The sequence below is a fragment of the Ascaphus truei genome, chromosome 1 (genome assembly GCF_040206685.1).
Source record: "Ascaphus truei isolate aAscTru1 chromosome 1, aAscTru1.hap1, whole genome shotgun sequence".
NCBI classification, from domain to species: Eukaryota; Metazoa; Chordata; class Amphibia; order Anura; family Ascaphidae; genus Ascaphus; species Ascaphus truei.
The window spans coordinates 127884154-127906029 of NC_134483.1; the positions used below are offsets into that span (position 1 = coordinate 127884154).

At 41.1% G+C, this 21876-nt stretch overlaps 1 protein-coding gene across 1 annotated transcript in view; it reads right to left on the reverse strand.

Annotated features, from left to right (window-relative positions):
- Positions 1-21876, reverse strand: part of FOCAD (focadhesin) — a 200516-nt gene that overhangs the window by 98643 nt on the left and 79997 nt on the right. The window contains exons 12-18 of the mRNA XM_075594653.1: positions 13524-13628; positions 12258-12359; positions 9809-9939; positions 9183-9309; positions 2018-2152; positions 1606-1656; positions 1309-1392 (exon numbers count right to left, since the gene is read on the reverse strand). Coding sequence (XP_075450768.1) covers positions 1309-1392; positions 1606-1656; positions 2018-2152; positions 9183-9309; positions 9809-9939; positions 12258-12359; positions 13524-13628 — 735 coding nt within the window. The remainder of the gene's footprint in view (positions 1-1308; positions 1393-1605; positions 1657-2017; positions 2153-9182; positions 9310-9808; positions 9940-12257; positions 12360-13523; positions 13629-21876) is intronic.

Below are 21876 nucleotides of genomic sequence, written 5' to 3' on the forward strand. Positions count from 1 at the left end.
TCACGCTGGCCACACACATTGCCGCAATGTGTTTCATCTCGGCAGGCGTGAGCGCGCCCGCTCAGTGCCACCCTGGACAAGGTCTAAGACTGCTTATGATAAGCATTGGTGAGACAACATGTCTTGGTCTCCTGGTGCATCACTGTGTTAGGACGAGGAGTTCCCAATTCAAGACATATTAACATCAAATTACTAGCATTTTGTAAATGGCAGCCGACTGGAAGCTGCTTGTACGCCTATCAGCAAGTGTGACCTATGAGGTAACGGCTTTTGATTGGCTCACATGCAGGAGGTTGACAAGTAGCCATCCTGGGGGAGAGCTGCCAGCTTTTTAAATAATGAAACTAGACTGGTGTCAGAAAGTCTCTGGTTCTAGGACCTCTGCAGTTCTATACCAGGACATCCCCTACTTTAGACCTCTTCCAAATAAACAGGGGTCAATAGAGAGGACTTCTGCTTATATCAATTATTCAATAAATCAGTGGTAGTAAGCCAAGTACTACCTCCTCATTGTGAGTCCCGTCCTGGTCTCTAAAAAAAGGACCAAAAAGATCATCTGCCCCAAATACTAAACTATCCATCCTATAAACTGAATTATTTGTAGTCCATACATTTAAAAACATCTATCTGTGCAGTGTTAATATATATTTATTATCAATCTTATATTTTGTCCTAATTTATTATATTTATGGAGCATAGCTACAAATGTTATGATTAGGCACAAGCACGTGTGTGTGTGTGTGTGTGTGTGTGTGTGTGTGTGTGTGTGTGTGTGTGTGTGTGTGTGTGTGTGTGTGTGTGTGTGTGTCCTAAAACTCTTTTGGAGGAGGGGTTGGGATAGACAAAACATCAATTAATTTAACATCTTAAAGTTACCACTGCTATTAGTTCATTTTGAATTAAATTATCCATACAGTAGTCAAATAGACACTTACTGAGAAAATGTAGGCACATTTCCATTGAATAAATATGTATTATATATAGATATAGTGGGAAAATCACTGATTGTATTGCTTCGATACATAATACATAGATAATAATACTTATTTGTTAAATCACACACATGTAACACTGGTAAAATAGCAGAAATATCTTTGAGACGAGCAGACAATCTTTAAACAACTGGACTATAAATACAGTGGGCATGCAACACAAGAAAATTACATTATTTACAGTAAGTCCCTGTGTACCTTTTGCATGTGCGCACACAAATACACACATCTGAAGATTGTTTTTTATACTAAACAGCCAAATATAACAAATACAAATTAAGAAGCAAAAGAGTTTTAAAAATAATACAAATTCAACCTGCTCTGGAAGATGAAGAATAGTGTGTTCGTCAGAGCCAAACTCGCAGAGAGACTTGTATGCAGAGGTAGAAACAGCCAGATCCTAGAGGGAAAAAAAACCCAATAAAAACGCTTTGCCTTTTCCTGATACCTGCAGTTACACAAACTGCTAGTCTTTAAAAATCTCAAAACTAAAAGTAGAACTCAAATTCTTTGCTTATAAAGTGGCACTGAAAGCGCGTAGGCGTCTCTTTATATACAAACGTGTTCATAATAATCTAAACCTGAGTGTTGCCATTTTCAGAAGGCCTCTTACCTTACTCTGAGTGTGACTCCAGAGGATGCCGACCACTTGTACTTTAAATTTCTGGAAAACAAAATCATAAACCTCACACTTACTGTACAACAAAGAACTGTAAAGCACAAGAAAACTATTTAATGTTCATCAACTCTCCCGCCCCTACTTTACTGTGCGGAATGGTCTATACTGTGAAGCACATATAATGGAAGCTCTTGGTTGTTCTCACATAATTCCTCAGCTCCAATCAAAACGTTAACATATAAGCACACTTCTTGTATCGTGCTCATACTGTACTATTTGTCCTCTGCACTGCTCACTGACATGGAACCCAAACAAGCTTAATAGATGTAGTAGTTGTAGAAGATGAGGTGACTTTGTGCAGTACATGTCAAGCCACTTTACACCGTTATAAAAGATGTTCACCTACCTCATATTCTTCTGTTCTTACAGTCAATGAAGGGACCAAGGCAAAAAGTTCATGTAGAACTTTGAGAACAGGGGAACGCGTGTCACAGCTGAGTTTAGGAGACAGAGCATCCCAAGTAGAGCGAATGTCAACTACCTGAGGGGGAAATTTACAAAAAGTGCAATTATTGATACTTGCTCATTCTAAAACTCAGCGTGCGTAGACTTTGAGGGCAATGGTCATCACTTGAGTCTAGGCACAAAGTTCATCTTTCCTGTCTTGCCTTCAAATACTTTCTGGGAAAGCTACCTGCCTATCTGAACAAGCTTCTCACCCCTACCACATGCAGCACTTATTATCTGAAATGTGACTCCAAAAGACTGTTCATGGTCCTACGGCTCAACAAAGTATCCGGCCGCTCCTCCTTCTCTTTCCGTGCACCCCAAAACTGGAACAACCTACCGGAGACTCTCACAGCCACCACCAGTCTAAGTTCTTTCAAAACTAAGGCCATTTTAATCTGTCTGTAACTGTTACATACGCCTATAATATATATTTTCTTTAACTGTGCATGCAAAGTCTTGTATATAATGTATACCCTGTTCACTTATGTAACTGTATTTGTAACCATGTATTATTTGTCTTAACTCTATGCCGAGGACATACTTGAAAATGAGAGGTAACTCTCAATGTATTCTTCCTGGTAAAATATTTTATAAATAAATAAATGTGTTACCCTACAATGCACGTGCTATAGCCATAAGTAAGCCAAGTCACTTGAAACTCAGCAATAAATATTGAAGCCAAATGGCTTAGTTTTGGTGCTAGATGATACAAATAAAGCTCAATCCCGTTATAGCACAGTGCTTGGGGTCCAAAGAAGCACATCGCGTTACAAAAAATTTATTTGGCGAGAATTGCCCCCCTCAGGGGTTTCGCGGCCGCCAGAGGAGGAGAGCTGGGAGAACTCTGCCAGCTGTCCCAGATCCGGCAGCGCAGCGGCACCCCCAAGCAGAACTGACCCGGCACCGGCAGCAGCCTCCGGCTGACAGGAGAGAGAGGAAAATCAGCTCAGGGCAATCTCCTGAAGCTCAGATGGTACGATCGGGAGGAGAACGCGTGTATATCTTTGCATGCGCCCACCAGCGGCTCCCCGATTGGACGGTTGCTAGGAGACGATGTGACGCCTCAGCCTGTCCAGCACAGGCCGCCGGAGAGAGCGGAGGGAGGAACCTGACTGTGCTGCTGAGATTCCACGCAACGTCGTATTCGCCCCGGCACCGGAGGGGTTCCACGAGCATCAGCAAGAGCAGGACAGGGGAGTTATACAAGAGAGGGAAGCCCCGGAGTGACAGAGGTAGGGTGCTGGTCATGTCTCTCCCAGGCTCCGTGCCTTTGGGTATTGTTGTTGTTACAACCTGTTACTTTTTGTGGGCATCATATAATTAATTGAAAAGGCCGTGCTACGATTGGTTGGGTTTGGGTAAGTGATTGGTTCCTGTATGGTAAATGATTGGTTGGGTTTTGGTAAGTGATAATTGGGAGCCACGCTCACATCGCGTTATATAGCGGATTCGCGTTGTAACGGGGTTGAGACGTACATAACATTTTCCAACCATTGGGAAACGGCATCATGTTTATTACGCAATATAGCAGCAAGACCAATGAAGTAAAAAAAAAAATTATAACCAAACATTGGGAGATATTAAAAGAAGATCAGACACAATACCATTTTACCAAAGCAAATAATTAAAAAAATCAAATTGCACCTAGTCAAATTGCAAGGATTGACAAAGATAAAAAATGGTTATATAAATGACCTAAAGGTTTTCATAAAATTTTAAAGCAGCAGTCCATGCGGCTGTTTTTTTTTTGTTTATTTTATTTATTTTACCTTTAATATGTGCATCAATACTATCCACACAATAAGTAATTAGCTAAGTTGGCCTTCGATCCGTTCTCCTGTGAAGGTGAAGATTTGGCTTGGGGTTTCCCTAAATGGCTGTCAGTGCAGCAGAAGAAGACAAAATATGCAAAGTTCTATGAGGAAGATCATGTGACCAGGCAGTCACTAGATACAATTGGTACACTGCTAGAGAGAAGGCAGGTCTCAAAAATGGGTGTGCCAGAGCCTGTTTCAGAAGAGGAAGGGGATTTGACTTTGTAAATGGTTGCTATAGAAACAAAAAAATGATTGATACATTATAATACATTAAAAATATAATTCAGTTTTTTTTAATGCTACACGTATTTTCTCATAGTACAGAACTCATTTAAAAAAAAAATACGTGTAGAATATTGCTTACATCTTCAAAGTGTAAAAGTTCTACATTTAATTCATAAACATCTAAGTGTACAAAAGAATTCATTTCAAACAAAGATGGGAGAAGGTATGAGATTAAGGATTGTATTTCTTGTGATTCTGAATTTGTGATATCTTTGCTTATTTGTCCATGCAATAAATTCTACATAGGCCGTATGTTGCAGGGACAATTCAATTGCACCTGGGTTTCTGAATTGGCTGGTTTATTTAGCCTCAAAAATATGGCATACAAAAATAATACAGCTTCTTTTCAGCACACAAACAAATAGAACGATTAGTTCTGAGCAGGGCTTTTCCCTTTTCCCAACAAGGGCTGTGCAAAGTCCAGAGTCTTTATATAGCAAACAGGAATTGTATAGGAAAGACAGACTTTATAGCAAGGATCAGTATAGAATGTTTGGCCTATTTTAAATTTAAAAATCATAGGTTGAGAACAAATTGCTCTTTGTTTGTCTTGCAAGCATACAATCAATATAGCTCACTTTGTTTTATTGATCGATACAAGTTGTGCTGATGGAATATGTTGTTGTTGAACTTGCCCTATATATCTGAACAAAAGGACACTGTCACTTTTTTTTACCATGAGGGTATAAAAGAATTGTGTGTGTGCCGACCACGCGCATTTTAAGTGAAACTTTATTGTCTTTTGTCACTGTTTTGTCGCAGAAATTGTATTTGTGATGGTAATTTTTTTAATTAAAAATTAAAACACAATTTCAGTGACAACACGTAAAGAAGTTTGACTGAGAACGCGCGTGCTCATCACACATCCCGTTTGAGCTATTTTCACTTCTTTCTTTATTTATACTAACTGTGAATTCCTCGTGTATCTGTTCTCCAAAGAGGGGGGTTGGTGGTGGGGAGGAGTTGTGCCTGTACATGAGCTGGTTTCTGCGCATGCGTATCACGCCGATGGCTGTTACGCATGCAACAGCCTCTTTTGCCCACACGGACGCGCACCGACGGCCTCGTTTGCCCACATAACGTCACTTCAGTTACTTTAATCCCATCTCCAACGAAGGAAATTCACCCCTGCCAGCAAAGAAGTTTCACTTCAAAAAGAGACAATAATCAGCAGCAGTATTATTCCCACCTTTGATGAAGCTGTAGCGAAACACGTTAGGTGATTGTGAAACATGTGAGAGAGATACAGAGAGCCCAGCTGATCCGCATTCACCGCGCCAATCTCCCAACGCTAGATCAGATTGTGACTTCACACGACACAGAAGTGCTTCTCAGATCTGGGACTGTATACCACCAGAGCTGATAAGAGGAGCAGACCTCCACCACATCTTTGAGTCCAGTGACTCACAACGCGCTTTTAAACTTTGGTGTATATGTTTTTTACTGTTTTATATTAAAGTGGATTTACACTATTTCTGCCTTTTTTCAAAAACTTTCCTTTACATATGGAGCTCTACTCGAATGAGGATCAATATCCACACAGGGAATCTCCAGCAGCCCTGTCGTTTGGATCCAGTTCACCTTGCACTCTGCTGGAAAATATCCAATTTCCTGTGAGTTCAATCAGTGTGGTGGGAATTTCCCCTGTTATATACAGTTTACACTATGATGTATTTTCTTGCCTTTGCACTATATGTTCCTCCCGCCCATCCCTGCTCTCTGGACTTTGTGTTCTGACTCTCCGGGTTAGGGAATGGACCTTAGCTGCAGGGACCATCAGGATAAGTTACCAATTTTTTCACTTGCATTGCTTAAGTGATGGTGTGTTGCGCCGTTTTATTATTTTTCTTTTAAAATATATACGTTGGTTCAGATTATGTGCATATCATCTCCACTGAAGTCATTTCCAAAGCTAAGTAGGTATGGTGGGCATCCACACCATTCCTAAGGCCCGTAATATAGTGGGCGCAGTTATAGTTGGCTGTGGTTAGCCAGCCATTGTATACTAGGCAGGGAGTGTGCAGCCGGGCGATCGAGGTGAAGATTCCGAAAAGTATGCATTTGCGCCGCTACCACAGTATGTGTGCAAGTGTATGTGTGCGTGTGTGTATGTATGTGTGTATGTATGTGTGTGTGTATGTATGTGTGTGTGTGTATGTATGTATGTGTGCACAATATTAATAAATAATTTATTCTCACAGCTTCTCTTTTTTTTTAAATTTGTAATACACACACACACACACACACACACACACACACACACACACACACACACACAGCTTCCCCAGTGATACACACACAGTGACACACACACACACACACAGTGACACACACACACAAAGTGACACACACACACAAAGTGACACACACACACACAAAGTGACACACACAGTACCTTCCAAGCCTGTCGCTCACAGCAGCACGGACCGTACACACAAAACGTGTGCGTCACGTGCACGAGCGTTCGGAAAGGCACACGCGCGCGCCCACTATATTACTGGCCTGAAACTGAAATGGTCTGCGATTAGCAAAAGTTGCAGCTACCCTGCTGTAGTGGCCGTAGGCAATGCATTGATTTGCAAGATAATGTGCTGCAAACCTTGTTTTAGCACCAGAGGAGCGGATATGTTTTATCTCATCCCAGTTGATATTCCAATTAACAGCCGTCAGGATCCAATTACATGGAATTCAAAGCGCTATTTTTTTGAGTAACTGGGATTTATGGAGACTATGGCAATTACACGTTAAATTGCTAATTTCTCATAAAGGGGACGTGATATCAGGGGGTTAGATTACGGTCTTATCTGGGAAAATATATATTAGCGAGTTAATTTACTCACCATATTTGTCAACATTATAGTAGTCAGTTAATTTTACTATTATGTATCATTATTGTTCCTTTTAATCTCTTAGTTGGAAACCAAACAATATGTTATAAGAATATGTGGTCTGTTGCCAATTGACTTCTGCAGAATATACAGTATACAGAACATAGATTGAGGTCACTGTAGCACTGAATGCGTTAAAGGCAGAAAAGTCTCATCTGTGAGTCTTTGTCCCTTTATGTTTACAGAAAAGGTGCGACCATACAAAGAAGGGAATGGACTCCTTTATTTTACGCACGACCCCATGCATCAAACATGACTGCTGGATAAAGAAGTCACTTCCCATTGACCTGACCAGGGCATGACAGAGAAGATTCAATGAAGTATTGTCAATATAGATGTACGGTGGGCCTTTTAAAGCAGATAATCCTGCCTCCCCCCAATAAAAAAAATAAATAAAATGAAGACATAACAAAGTGATACATGGCTCGTGTTGTGCTGGTCCTTCTTCTGTTTAATTTTTTTCAATAACTGCATGTTTTTCTGTGTTTTCACCCGTGTATTGTTAAATTACCATGGCAACCTCTGTTGTCTTATGGAGAGTTAATGGCAGCAGCCATTTTACCTTCCCAGGCAGGCAAATTTTCAGCAACCGTGATCTCCAGAATGAAACCACAGAGTATAAAATGGGCGCCATTGCGTAAAAACAGCAGCATCGCCATCATGAGAAATATCATGACGACACGGAGTTGAGCTGGCAACACTGACACAGCCTCGGTTGAAACTGCAGTCCTAATGCAGCTCTGGACATTTACAGCACAGCACAACTCACACATGGTACCAGGAAAAAGTAAGCCAATGAGGGTGCCCGTGCAATGCTAAAACTTACATTAATGTGGGTACATGAACTACAAAATAAAGGTGCGCTCTGGTTTAACAGCATACACTACACATTACAAAAGGTAAAAGTATTCAGGTGTGTTACATATTCTCTCCCGTTGTGGTTTCACACAAGTAATAGATGTGTGGGCCCACAACCTTGATTGCGAAAGACACAATAACTATACATAACGTCCTGTATAAAGCTCAGTGATTAAGGTTGAATTGGGGGGGGGCAGTTCTTCTTTTTAAGACCATCACAATGGTAGCCATAGTGTATTGCGTTTAAGAGAACTGCATATGAAATGCTCAACTCACATATAATCTCCAGCCTGGATTACAAATGCTAAAGTGGTTTTAGCCACATTACAATGGCTTTTTCTAATAATTCCTGCAACAATTGCCTTGCATATAGAAAAACAAAAAGAACGATTCCTGCGCTCCAACCAATTAGGCTAAAATAAAATAGTGATCTCATGAATAAGGGTTATTTCGGTAAAACCCTTTGGCCAAAGCGTTATACGCCTGCAGCCAACGGCAAGATATAACCGAATTTGCCTTGACGGTGGCTGCAGGCTTATAACGCTTTGAACAAAGCGCGGTAATATGTACAGTCTTTAACAATTGCCTTGACATGAATATTTATTTAGATACAACTAGTAAGGAAAAATATATGATTAGGTCGAAAAAAGATCATGTGAAAAGACCAAAATCAAATATTCGTTTGCGCACCCTTGTTCTATGTCATTGTTTTTCAACAGTGTTTCCTGGAAGCCCTTGGGTTCCCGGGAATACCTCACGGGTTCCCTTTAATTTTCAGGTCATTTGAAAATTGGACCAAATGCAGAAGAATTTACAATGCATTTGTTCTAAGACGCACTATTAGAGTTTGTGGTTCCTTACAAATTACAATGTATTGCAGGATTATCAATGAAAAGAAAGTGAGTGGTACTCTGGGTTTATGAATAAAAATAACAGGTATTCTGTACTTTCTATTACAAGGCTGTCAAAGATCAGAACCACAGAGAAACCAGTAGGCCAGATCTTCAAGATTGTCTCTTTAACATCTAACAAATGAAACCAGCTAACATTTTCAGAAACAAATATATGCTCCGCTGTTACCGTGGGAAGCCCTGTGCTTCTACCGTCATACTTCAACAAGTTATATTAAACAACACAGTGGTAGGTAAATGAACACAAGTTAATATGGGATAGCAACCCACTGTGTCAGCAAATCTGTTCAAGTCGTCCTTACCTCAGCTTTGCACAGTGCGTGAAGGCCCTGTAACACCAAGGCTGCAGGAGCAACCTGATCGGGTCTTGTGCATTCATTCAAAACCTGGGTTATGGCAGACAGCATGTCTGCCCCGTGCTGGTAAGGCCTAGCAGGTTGGAAAAAATTAAAAAATAAATCAAAGAACATAAGCAAACAGTTAGCTTTGCACAAGAGATAGGAGCATGAAAGAAATAAGCCTACTAATCCAAGTGATTGGTACAGACTGAAACCCTTTTTCCGTGATGGTCTTTTCTCACCATGAAGATCAGGTCAGGAAGCCGTGAGAAGAATGAATAAAAAGAACTAGGCTGGCTCATTCAGTCCCAATGAGCTGGAGTCATTTAGTAACCTTTGGAATAATCAATTTATTCACATGTCTGGCAATCTCTATTCCTTTGTAACACAGGCTCTGTGCTTTCATTAATCCCATGGTAGATCCAAGATTGCAAGTCTGCAGTACTGATTATAAAGCTCAATATCTTTCTATAAATGTGACTACAACACCACAAAGTTTTGACAACTTAAGAGTTGGAAGCAGGCATTTGGTCTTATTTATGGATTTGGAACAGACTAGCCCCCCCCCCCCCCCCCCGGCTTGATCTTACCTCTGCCTGCATACATCCCTGATAGTTGCTGCCTTTGCTACGGTCTTCTCCCACTGTGTGTCTTTCGCAGTGGACATAGAACGCATATCAGACATGGCTATCAACTTCTGCAGCTCTGGATAAATTCGGTCCTGTAAATGTTTATTCGTAAAAAGGTCATCCCGTCAGCCGGAAATAAACACGATTATTTTATACACCCATTATTCCCTTTTAAACCCATCTCATAGTTCACACTGCAAAGCATGCTACATATTTGGGAGATCTTACCAGCAATGTAACAGCTTGCAAAGGATTTGTTTACTTATATTTATTTTTTGAACCCATACTGGAAATGAACATGGCAATGTAAAAATGCTGAGAAAATTAAGCCTCAAAAATCTCGCTCCATAGAAAATATATACGTTTTAAACAACGTGATGTAGTCAAAGGTGAAGTGCTTGAAGGGAGGTATTTAGGACCAGGCACCTTCCTAGGCTTGTACCCTTTCTCCTCACCTGGGGACTAATTAACAGCCCGCTGCTTTAAAAGGTAGCTCACGCAGCTCCTAAGGCTGCGCTTATAGTGCCAGCGACGGCAACGGTGACGTCGCATCAAAACAAATGCATTTCCGCAGTCGCGTGCGCTTATAGTAAGTGCGACTGCGCGACAGGTTGGTCGCGATCACTGGAAGTCATCTCAATTTGATTTTTCCAGCAACCACAGCCTGACGTCACCGTCACGGCGCCGTCACTATAAGCGCAGCATAAGTCCCTGCTGTTTTCTGGACAAGGCTCACACCGGCAGAGCTTCAGGGAGAGACTACAGGCACTGCTCTTTGCACAGGTGCAGGGCTCTGTGTTTGCAAAGCGCTTTGCTCTCCAACTTGTCGAATGTAGTTCATAAAGTGTTAGTTAGCGCTCCTGGGAGGAGTTAGGTATTTTGTTTGTTCTAGTTTGTGTTTTGTGCCCTGTTGATAAGAAGCCTGAAAAGCGAACCCTACGTATCCTGCCTTTTATCTGAGAAAAGTGACCCTGCAAAGTGGCCGAGTTGTCGCAATAGTCTTCATCTAGAGCAGTGGTTTTTTTAACGGGGATCCAAGGAGCGCTTGGGTTCCCCGGGCCTCCTTAAAGGATTCCCTGCTATTTTCAGGTCATTTGAAAATTCTACCAAATTCAGAAGAATTGAAAATGCATCCGATCTCAGAAGCGCTATTAGAGAGGGTTGGGGTTCCTTACAATGCATCTGATCTCAGACGCGCTATTAGAGAGGGTTGGGGTTCCTTACAATGCATCTGATCTCAGACGCGCTATTAGAGAGGGTTGGGGTTCCTTACAATGCATCTGATCTCAGACACGCTATTAGAGAGGGTTGGGGTTCCTTACAATGCATCTGATCTCAGACGCGCTATTAGAGAGGGTTGGGGTTCCTTACAATGCATCTGATTTCAGACGCGCTATTAGAGAGGGTTGGGGTTCCTTACAATGCATCTTATTTCAGACGCGCTATTAGAGAGGGTTGGGGTTCCTTACAATGCATCTGATCTCAGACACAATATTAGAGAGGGCTGGAGATTTAGCAGAATGTCACAATATAATTATAGGGTTCCTTAACCAAAAAAAGGTTGGAAGCGCCCCTGCAGTGTCTGCATGCCTGAAATAAAGAGCCAATTAATGGTTTCTATTATCTAAACAGCATCACATGGATTGCGACGCACATATATATTCCCCATTGCCTAGTTAGACTTGGGAGGGGTTTGATCTCCTCTGGCCCCTCCCTGTTGTGTGATGTCACAGTGTGATCAGTAAGCGCTTGTACAGCCAAAGTCCCTGCTCCCCACCTCAACCCCTAACTTTATTGGCTCTCTGATAAGGACATGGTGGGATACGGGTAAAGAAAACATTTGATTGACAAACACGTACCCATTCACAGGCCCCTTAAATATTCAAAATATGAGAAAATGATCAAATGAAACATGTACAAAACATGCTTAATATCAGGGGTGCACAAACTTTTCAGTTTGCGCCCCCCGTCTGTGCTCCCCCTTTCCTGTGCCCCCCCCCTTCTTACCTGCTCTCAGGGTCATGTGACGCGTTGCCATGACGCCGCGTTGTCATGGCGACACGTCACTGAAGAGCCGGCTGAGAGCAGGTAACGGAAGTTGCAGAGGCCTCGTGCCTCCCCCGGCATTTAATTTACAATCTGCAACCGCCGCGCCCCCACCCCATAAAAATCCCACGTCCCCCAGTTTGCACACCCCTGCTTTATATCACCAACAAAAAAAAAGCTTTGTCAAAACGACCAGTCCAATTAATCTTTAGTAAACAGTAAATCCTTCTTGCCCTGAAAAGACAAAAAAAGATCCCACAACCAATATACAATTGTGCATCTGATTCCTTATAAACGTAGCAGCCTTTCATCAGCTCTTCAAAGGTCTACATTCGTCATGGCCTTCTCGTTCTAATCCACACACCTGTTTCTCCCACAAGGAAGTCATCAGGCGGAGGGCGATGGGCTGAAGCTTTGATGTGCTCCCCAGCATGTGCAAGGCACGCAGAATCTGGGCCACACACACCTGCAAGAAGGACAAACACATTTCCTCTTGAACAACACATGAAACTAGTATTCAGTCACATATACTTGTATTTTACTTATTATTTTTCTCATGTGTGCTATAATGCACGTTTTTTTTAAATTATTATTACTTGTGGTCAACCTGTGAGCTTCTAATTTCCCACAATTAACATTTATTATTTCTCAAGAACAATCAACTCATACATTTCTGCCTCTTTGTTTTTTTTTTTTTAGTTTACTTGCCAATGCTACTTAATAACCAAAATATGTTAAGATTGTTTGTGAAAACACAGATGTCAAAGGTGGTGCCAATATCGCACAGGTTTTTAAAGCTGTGTAAAAAATTAATAATAAAAAAAATTAAAACCCCAAAGTGCTTGTATTGCCGCATTAATATCGCAAAATAAGTGTAATGAAAAAAGTGATCCAACTGTTTTAAATCACAATCCTACCTACTCCCTTTTCTTTTTTTCAAACCGGCAGTTCCCCTGACACTTAACCATGCTATTTATAGCTCCAACGGACTGTCCTGTTTGAAAAAATGTGGCCAGTGTTACAGCTGTAATCTGGAAAAAACAACATGGCCGTCAAATTCCACAGGTCACATAGCTCAGTAGGAAGCAGCAACTGATGACTCGGCACCATCTTCCGAAATTAAAAAAGTAAACAGACAAGGAAAACGATGTGTATTTCGGGAATTTGGGGTTCCCTGCTGCTAAAAATAATATGGTTCTGCTCCTGGGGGGGGGGGGCCTCAGCTCAGATCATGTTAAAAATAAATAATCTGTTGAATAGGTGGGATTGCTGCTTTGGACCCCTATTCCTTAGCAAATTCATTTATATTTCTAAAGCTGAAGTCTGGAGCATTCAACATCTTGCAACTTCTTCGAGCTACAGAAGCAAAAAAGAGCAAAACCCACTGTCATGGTCCATGACATACAGATGTAGCTATCCTTACTGTTTCCGGCACCGCAACTTGGGGAGAACGCTGCGCTGTGGGAGGCAGCTGCCGCGATGGCGCTGCGGTGTGTCCATTCCTTTCAATGGGAGCCTCCTGGGCCGAATTCGGCTTGGTAATGAGACCTCGCGGCGAAAACAATAAGGACAGCTTCATCTGTAACGCACACCGGCAAATAACAAAGGCATTACAACTGATCCAACCCACCTTGTGTGTCCCCAAGGAGGGCAAAGTGTACAGAATGTCACGGTATAGCTCAGGCTCCAAAGGGCGTCCAAGTTTGAACATCAAAACGGGAACCAGATAAGGAACCTGAAAGGCATAACAAGGAGTAGGCAATTATTCCCTCCGTTTTAGTGTTTCTCAACCCTGTCGCCGGGACACTCTAGTCAGTCCATGTTTTAAGGATAACCAACTAATCACATACATATATAAATACGTGTGCGCGTCGTAACCCATTGATTATTTGTCAAATCTGGTCTGTCCCAAGCAGAGGTTTGAAAAACACTGCTCTGTTTAATGCTACAAGTTCTCTTCACAATGTATTTCCAAGACACAAGCAACAATATCACTAACATGCTTAGTCTGAACACATGGACTGTATATAGTTATGTTTCATAAAGCAACTGTAAATTCCCCTGTTAATTGAGGAAAATTGTACAATAGAGGCTAAAAGTTAATATATATATATATATATATATATATATATATATATATATATATATATATATATATATATATATATATATATATATGTAGAGGTATCAGTACCGTGTTAGCCGAGCTTCAATAATCAAAAAAATAAATAGATGATACCGTTCTGTGGCTAACGAAATGCTTTTATTTGTGCGAGCTTTCGAGATACACTGATCTCTTCTTCCGAGTCCCACTCCACACACACCTTGTGTAAAGCACTGTATATACTGTGGTCTCTCCATTCATTTTTATTCACACTGATACACATACACACTCTTTCTTAACTTGCTTTCACAGTAACCTTTTGACACCTCTAGCCATAAAACACATCCACACCAGGGGAAGGAACAGCACAGATAACATTCCAAGAGACACTGTTTTTAAGTTTACCTTTTGCTTCATTCATTGTAACATCGCCGGAAGAAGAGATCAGTGTATCTCGAAAGCTCGCACAAATAAAAGCATTTCGTTAGCCACAGAACGGTATCATCTATTTATTTTTTTGATTATATATATATATATATATATATATATATATATATATATATATATATATATATATATATATATATATATATATATATGTGTGTTTATGTATTCCATAAATAACAAGGAATACAGATCCACAAATTAAAAAAAGAAGTTAACAGCAAACAAAAGAGAACACAAAATTAGAGTGCATTGAAGAACATGAATATCCACTATTTCCAAACAAGCAAAGTCAAATAAGCCAAAACATATCAATCATGCATAGATATATCGGAACCCAAAAGCTCTTGACTAGTGCTGCAAAGTGGGAGCAAGATTCCAGAGAATGTATCTCCACAGGTATTCTGATTACATATATGAATGATGAATAAATAAGGAGTCCTAATTTGTGTGAGGGTATGGGTACAGGGTTACAGGTAAGTCATGCGTTAGAGTAAAGGTAAAATGTCCCTCTAAGAGTATATAGCCAGGTCCCCCCTTACCTCCCGATAGAGCTGCACCCGGTGAGCGCCGGTAGCTGCGAGAGTGCTGCGAGCGGGTCGCTGGAGGTCCGCGGTGGCTCCCTTCGCAGGGCGCCGCCATGGTGTGTATGTGCACGCATGCGCGATAGTTGCGCATGCACACTGTTCCGTTAGTTGCGGCGGCCATTACAAAGGGTCGGGCGCATGCGCAGAGGCAACTATCAATGTTCCAAATTGACAAACGGGGTTCAGTTGACAATAAGTAGTTTATTTTAATACATAGTATAGTATTATCATACTCATTCAAAAGTCTACAAGACTCTCTCTGCCAGGGAGTGTCCAGGCAGCATCCTTTATACATTTTTGGTTCCTTTGTCTAAAACTGTTACTAGGTAGATTATACTAACCACTCCTTAATTCTTAAACCAATCATCTCACAGCTCATTAAACCTGTTACAACTGGCCTCAAAACAGCTATGAATAAGGTTCCAGGTACCAACTCTCACAAGGAATGTGGGCGTTACTTTAGGCACAGTCGTAAATCAACTTAGAAACGAAACTCTCATTCACACCAGACACATTCTCATTCACAAAATGGATACAAGACATAACTGACTTTACAAAATGGAAACTGAACCTCACTTTCAATCCTTCTCCAGAGACACCCCCAGTCCATTTCAGTAATATATCAAGAGTATCTTCATTTCAGCAATATTATTTCGTCATAACCATTCAGTGGCGGCAATCTTACTGAAGCTCCGCAGGGGAACTACAATCCCCAGCAGCCCCAGGGGCTGCTAGTCACATGAGCCAGTAGAGCGAGAGGATTCCCCTGCACAGAATTGGATACATTTGGCATGCTGCAAGGACCGCGCCAGTCGGAGCTGGGACACAGAAGGGTGAGGGTGTGTTCAGGGTGTCAGTTGCCCCTGAACTAGGCCAGAGACCCCCTTATAGGCTCCAGCTAGGCCCCGACTCCACAATAGATTGTGTGTGCGCTAGGGAAAGGCACCATGAGACAGCGACCCTTTCCCCATTAGTTGTATAGTGTCAGGGACACAGCAAGATGTCACGTCGTAATTGCGGCCTGTGGTACGGGACCAGACCACCCACGCAAGGTATAGAGACTCTCTTCATGGTGGGACACTCCAGGCGGAGTCCACCCAAAGTAGAGGCGGACGCCATCGTCGCAGACGGCGCGGAACTGACGGGTCACTTTCATCAGTCGGCGGTACCGGGTGCTGGAGCGCCCGGCAAGTATCACAGACAAGTGCACCAACAACAACACTCTTACTGTGGGCAGCGCTGTCACACACGCTTGGGGTGGGAGTGACAATTGTGGGCTGGACACTGGGACACTGGTGCCCCTGCACCCAAGTACTGTGGAGATACTCTGTGGGTCTATGTACATATATGTATGGTGTGGTGGTATTGTATTCTCTGAGTTACAAGTACGTGTTCAGTAAATATTGTTATACCATACTCTGGTGTGTATTGCTGGGCATATTGTCTTGGGAGGGGCTATCCTACTTTGTGCGGATCATTTTCAGGTGGAGGCGCTGTTAGCATACACCTTACGTACACCCCCAGGCTCCCTGCAGCGGAGGATCAGGCCTCCTGTGAGCCATCAGATAAAGCACCGCACGTAGTCACCCTAGACACAGGGGAAATGGGGCTACAAGTACAATAATGTATGTGCAATCATGCACACCAAAAATGTGGCAAAAGAAAGTCGTTTTATGGGATCCATACAAGAAGTAAACAGTTGGATCAATTAAAAATATTATATTTATTTATTTCTATACCGAAAAAGTTTCCGTAGAGTGGGTCTACATGAAATTCACATTGAAAGTATTTGGCTTCAAAGAACGGTTTATGAGAGCAATAAAAGCTCTATACAGTGATCCACAAGTCTGAATACTTAACTCCGGTCATGTCAGATACGCTCCAAATAAAAAACTTAACCAGACATGGCTGTCCTTTATCCCCTTTATTATTTGCGCCATGTATTGAACCCCTTGTCATGACAATAAGAACCCACTCAAACATAACTGGATACAAAATAGGACACACAGATTACAAACGTCTGTCTGTCCACGGACTAATTACTTCTCTAGCTGTCCAAACCAATGAGTTGACTCCCATATTTATTTGACTAAACAAATTCGGACAATTATCACACTTTAAAGTAAATAGTGTCAAATCAGCGGCGCAGGCAATACATATATCACAATCAACAATTAAATAAACACAATGATTTTTTTTTAACTATCCTTGCAGAAAGAGTATTTACCATACTTGGGAGTTAAATTATGTAAAACGGTCGACTTCCTCTACAAATATAACTACCCCATCCTGTTAAAGACCTAGAATTATGGTCTAAAGCACCACTATGGTCTCGTGGCTGGGAATAACCTACTCTGTAAAAATGAACCTACTCCCTAGATTATATCTGTTCTGCTCTCTACCCATGCAGATTAAAATAAAAGAACTAGAGCACCTAAAAAAAAAAAAAAATAGCCAATTTTATATGGGCAAACAAGAAGCCAAAAATCAAAAAGATAACCATTTATAGACCAACAAATAGACTTAGCCCTCTCAAATCTTCTAGCCTACTACTGGGCTGCCAGAATAGGCCAGCTCACATTACTAGAAAGATGTGATGGGTTGAGATCGAGAATTAGTGTCCAAATCCGAGACTACTGAGGCCCTTCTATGGCTACTCACAGAGAATAGACCCCTAATCACTAAGACACATCTAACACTGGCTCACGCTGGGATGTAGTAAAGTTCAAATACAAGCTCACCACACACAAAACACAGATAGTGATAAATCCGGCTTTTGAGCCAGACATGAAGGAAGGAGGTTACAATGGTAGAAAAAAACATGATATCACACCATAAGAATCTGTTATTTTTTTTTATATTTCACGAACTTTTCAGTTGATCAGTGAAAGACATAAATCCCCCCAAAAAGACAGGTTTAGATACCTCTAGATGAGACACTTTGCTTCCTCCAGCTGCAGGACTGAACTCCTTCAACACTTGTTTTGAACCAATTTTTAAAACTGATCCATATACAAAGGATTTGATATCGACCCTATAGCAGACCCTACTCCTACAAGATCAGAACAATAAACTTCTTTATAGAAGGAAATGGGAAAGGGGGATGGAAATGGGGGGACTGAAATGATATACTGTATGGGAATCGATAAGAAAAGTTTAAATAAATAATCCATCAAAGTTTAAATAAATACATCCAACTGATATAAACTAATTTTCCAGTGGTATTTCTCTACCCAAAAGCTGAATAAAATGTCCCGTCCGACTCAACTCTGTTTTAGGAATTGTGGCCAGGTAGGCTGTATGCTTCATGTACAGTATGGTGAGAATGTAACGAGATCAGGGAATTATGGTCTCAACTTTACTCCATATTTAATAAGACTCTAGGGCTGAGACTAACCCCAGACGCACACACAACTTCATTAAACAGATCAAACCCAGGAATTTTTAAGGCAGAAGAAAAATTAGCGACGCATTTATCCTCAGCTACCGCATGCATGATAGCGACTAATTGGAAACAGCCGGCTTCCGATGTCTTGCTGATCCTAAATAGTATATGGAAAACGATGTACATGGAGAAATTAACAGGATTCCTATATGATACAGCCATAATCACAAAAAATATGGGAACCATGATGTAAAACCTTCCCCGACCCAATCTCAACTATAAATGTGATGACAATATAGCAAAATGAAGAGTTAGCCTCTCGCGGTGCAGCCGTAACGAGGGTCCACCAACTCCAGATGCTAACTACTGTATCAAAAATGTATGCTAAAACATCTGTAAAAATGCCTCCACCTGCCCCCCCCTCCCCCATGCCCATTATAATTTATTCATTTTGGTTTCTGTAACTACGCCTACTCTCCCCACCTTACCCGTTCAAAATGTGAAATAAACAATAAATAAAAAATAGTTGGAAAAAAAAAATACTACTGTATATTTCGCAGGATTTTCAGAGTGCAAGACCGATATGTTTTGGCTTCTTAAACAGGGTTTATATTTAACATTTGTATTGTACGTCACGACATTAGGCTACAGACATTTCCCAGGAATTTACTATATTATGAGAAAGATCTGCTGCAATACCGTATTCCGGAAATGCAGCTTTTGCACATAAAATGTAGTTAAACAGTGGGCATTCCAATGTGTTGCAGGCTGGTCGAGGAAGGGTTAATCATAGGCACTTGCAAGCACCAAATTATCAAACAGCTGGATAAGTGCAGAGGACGAATCATTAGTTTCGAAACATAAGTGGACCGCTCAGGAGACGGTGGAGTGCGTTGCTAAGCAACCAGGGGCATTTTAGATCCCATCTCGTCCCTAAATATTCAGCAGCTAGGTCATCTGTCTAATTAATATTGTGAAAGTGTTTTTCATCCCCACATTTTTTTCTTCTTTCTGTCCTATAATTGCATGTAATTTTCCACTGCCCATTGATTCATTCAATGAGTGTGCAAGTACTTTGCCCTGAAAAAAATCATAATAAGGAAGCCTGCAGAGCATCCGCCATTCTGACAACAAAGGGGCTGAAATGTAGGAATAATGAACAAGTACCAAACTGAATGTCATGCCACCAGAAAGAATAAGTGACTTGAATACATTCTTACATGTTGTAAAGTGCATACAATAGAGTCAGCAATCTCCCCCTGGCTCCCAATATACAGTACGTATCTGTGTAGTTACCAATGTTTCTGATCCCTCCATGGGAAACAAAATGGCGTCACACAACGCAGGCCCAGTGGGCCAATTGGAAGCCAAAAAAGTAATACGTTAAAGCTTCCTGTTGGACAGCCATTTAAATCTCCAGCATGGAAGCCAGGGGAGACCCAAAGCAGAAAATAAGGTTTCGCTCCGGAGGGATTGTTGCTTTAAAAAAAAAATATATATATATACAATTGCCATACACGGTATACCAAACATTTAAATACAGCTGACTGCCGTTTTTGGCGATAAAACAATGACGTCACAAATCCACATTAACCAATACGAATCGCTCCTCTAGCGCATGCGCCACATGACTAAGTTCAGGAGGAGTCCCTACCACATACCAAGTCAATTCACAGTCCCAGAGAATCACGCCTCACCCGGACGCTCACCGGACGCTATGACAAAGCCCTGCCTGCGATGAGAGAAACTCCTCCGTCTCGTCGGTACGCGCATGCGCAGACGACCAATGTTAACGAAAAAATTCCAATCACCCCGTTCTTGCTACTACAGATGTAAGGATGTTATAAAACACAATAATAGCTCCATTAATGACACCATTTACGCGCACACCCACATGATGCCATGGCAAATCGTGGAGGCAGTGATCATAGAGTCATATACTGGTGGCCATAAGATAATAATTCGTTATGCAAAAAAGCATCAATGCAGAGAAACACATGAATGCAAAACACAGACGGTGAACTCATATTAGGCAGTCAGTAACAAGATATATAAAAATACACACATTTGAACAGTTTATTAGCTAAAAAAGCAAAAGAAGCAAATTAAAAAGTTTATTCCTATACCCGTATAAAAACAAATGTGCACCCCCTTGATGAAACAGAGGTCATGATAATCATTTAAAGCATCAGTTCCTAAAATGCAATCTGTGGATTTGCCCTTGAGAAAATATTTAGCAATAATACATTTCTTGCAACACAGATGATACAATAAGGGCATATACTTATATATTCCCATCTAAAACCGTTACAGATGATAAGCGATGAATACAGATATCATATAAAGTGTATTGTTTGAACATATATCATGAATTCATATTCTTATAATTCAAATAAAGATAAAGGGTCCAACCATTCGAGAAATCCATTTTATAAATTGATTATTTTAATTTACTTATATAGTTTCAGATAGTGACAATAATACATGTCGCATATTGAGTTAATAATTTATAAATGGATCCATACAGGTGTCAAAGTCAAAATCTCCATGGGGCAATTACCAATTCAGTGAGTGGAGTGGAGATTTATTTAAAAAAATGATTGATGTTCCACTCTGGAAATCTAGTTTTTAACATGAAAATCCAATAGGATTCTCTACAATCCAAGGTTTTCACCATATCAACCCCTCTCTCTTTTCTGAGGATTCTCTCTATACCAACAAAAGAAAAATTATTGATGCCCCCCACTCTACACTCTGTGAAGTGCTTAGATACAGGATGCTCCAAGTCCTTTTTCCGAATGAGTCTGCAATGTTCCTGCATCCTTATCTTAAGCGCCCTCGTTGTTCTACCAACATATCTCTTCCCACAGCCACAATTAATAAGATAAATAACAAAAGAAGTGTTACAATGAATAAAACTATAGATGTTATAACGTTTATGTGGACTATGGGAAAAGATATGTTTGGAAGGTTTCATAAATTTACACATATTACAATGATTGCATCTAAAAGATCCCCTGGTCAAGAAGCGGTCAGGATCACCAACAGTAGTGGAAATTACGCTTGGAGAGATAAATGCGGCTAATGTTTTTGCTCTTCTATATACACATTTTGGTCCCCTCTCGGTGTATTCACGGAGTATGGGATCCATCCGTAGTAGTTCCCAATGCCTGTTGATGATCCTACTTACCTGACCACTTGACTTATTGTATTGAGATATAAACAATGGGCAAATCTTGCTATTCTTAGTCCCTCTGTTCGAATTCATAAAGTTCTTCCCTTGATCGCCATCCCTCACCCTGGATTTTAATGGGAGTATAGTTTCTCTCTCAATTTCCATTACCTCTTGTAATGTGGATTGGAGGGTCTCCCGATCATATCCTCTTTCTACAAATCTATTGGTCAGCTCCTCAGACTGAGTAACGAAATCGCTAATGGTAGAGCAATTTCTCCTCAGCCTGAG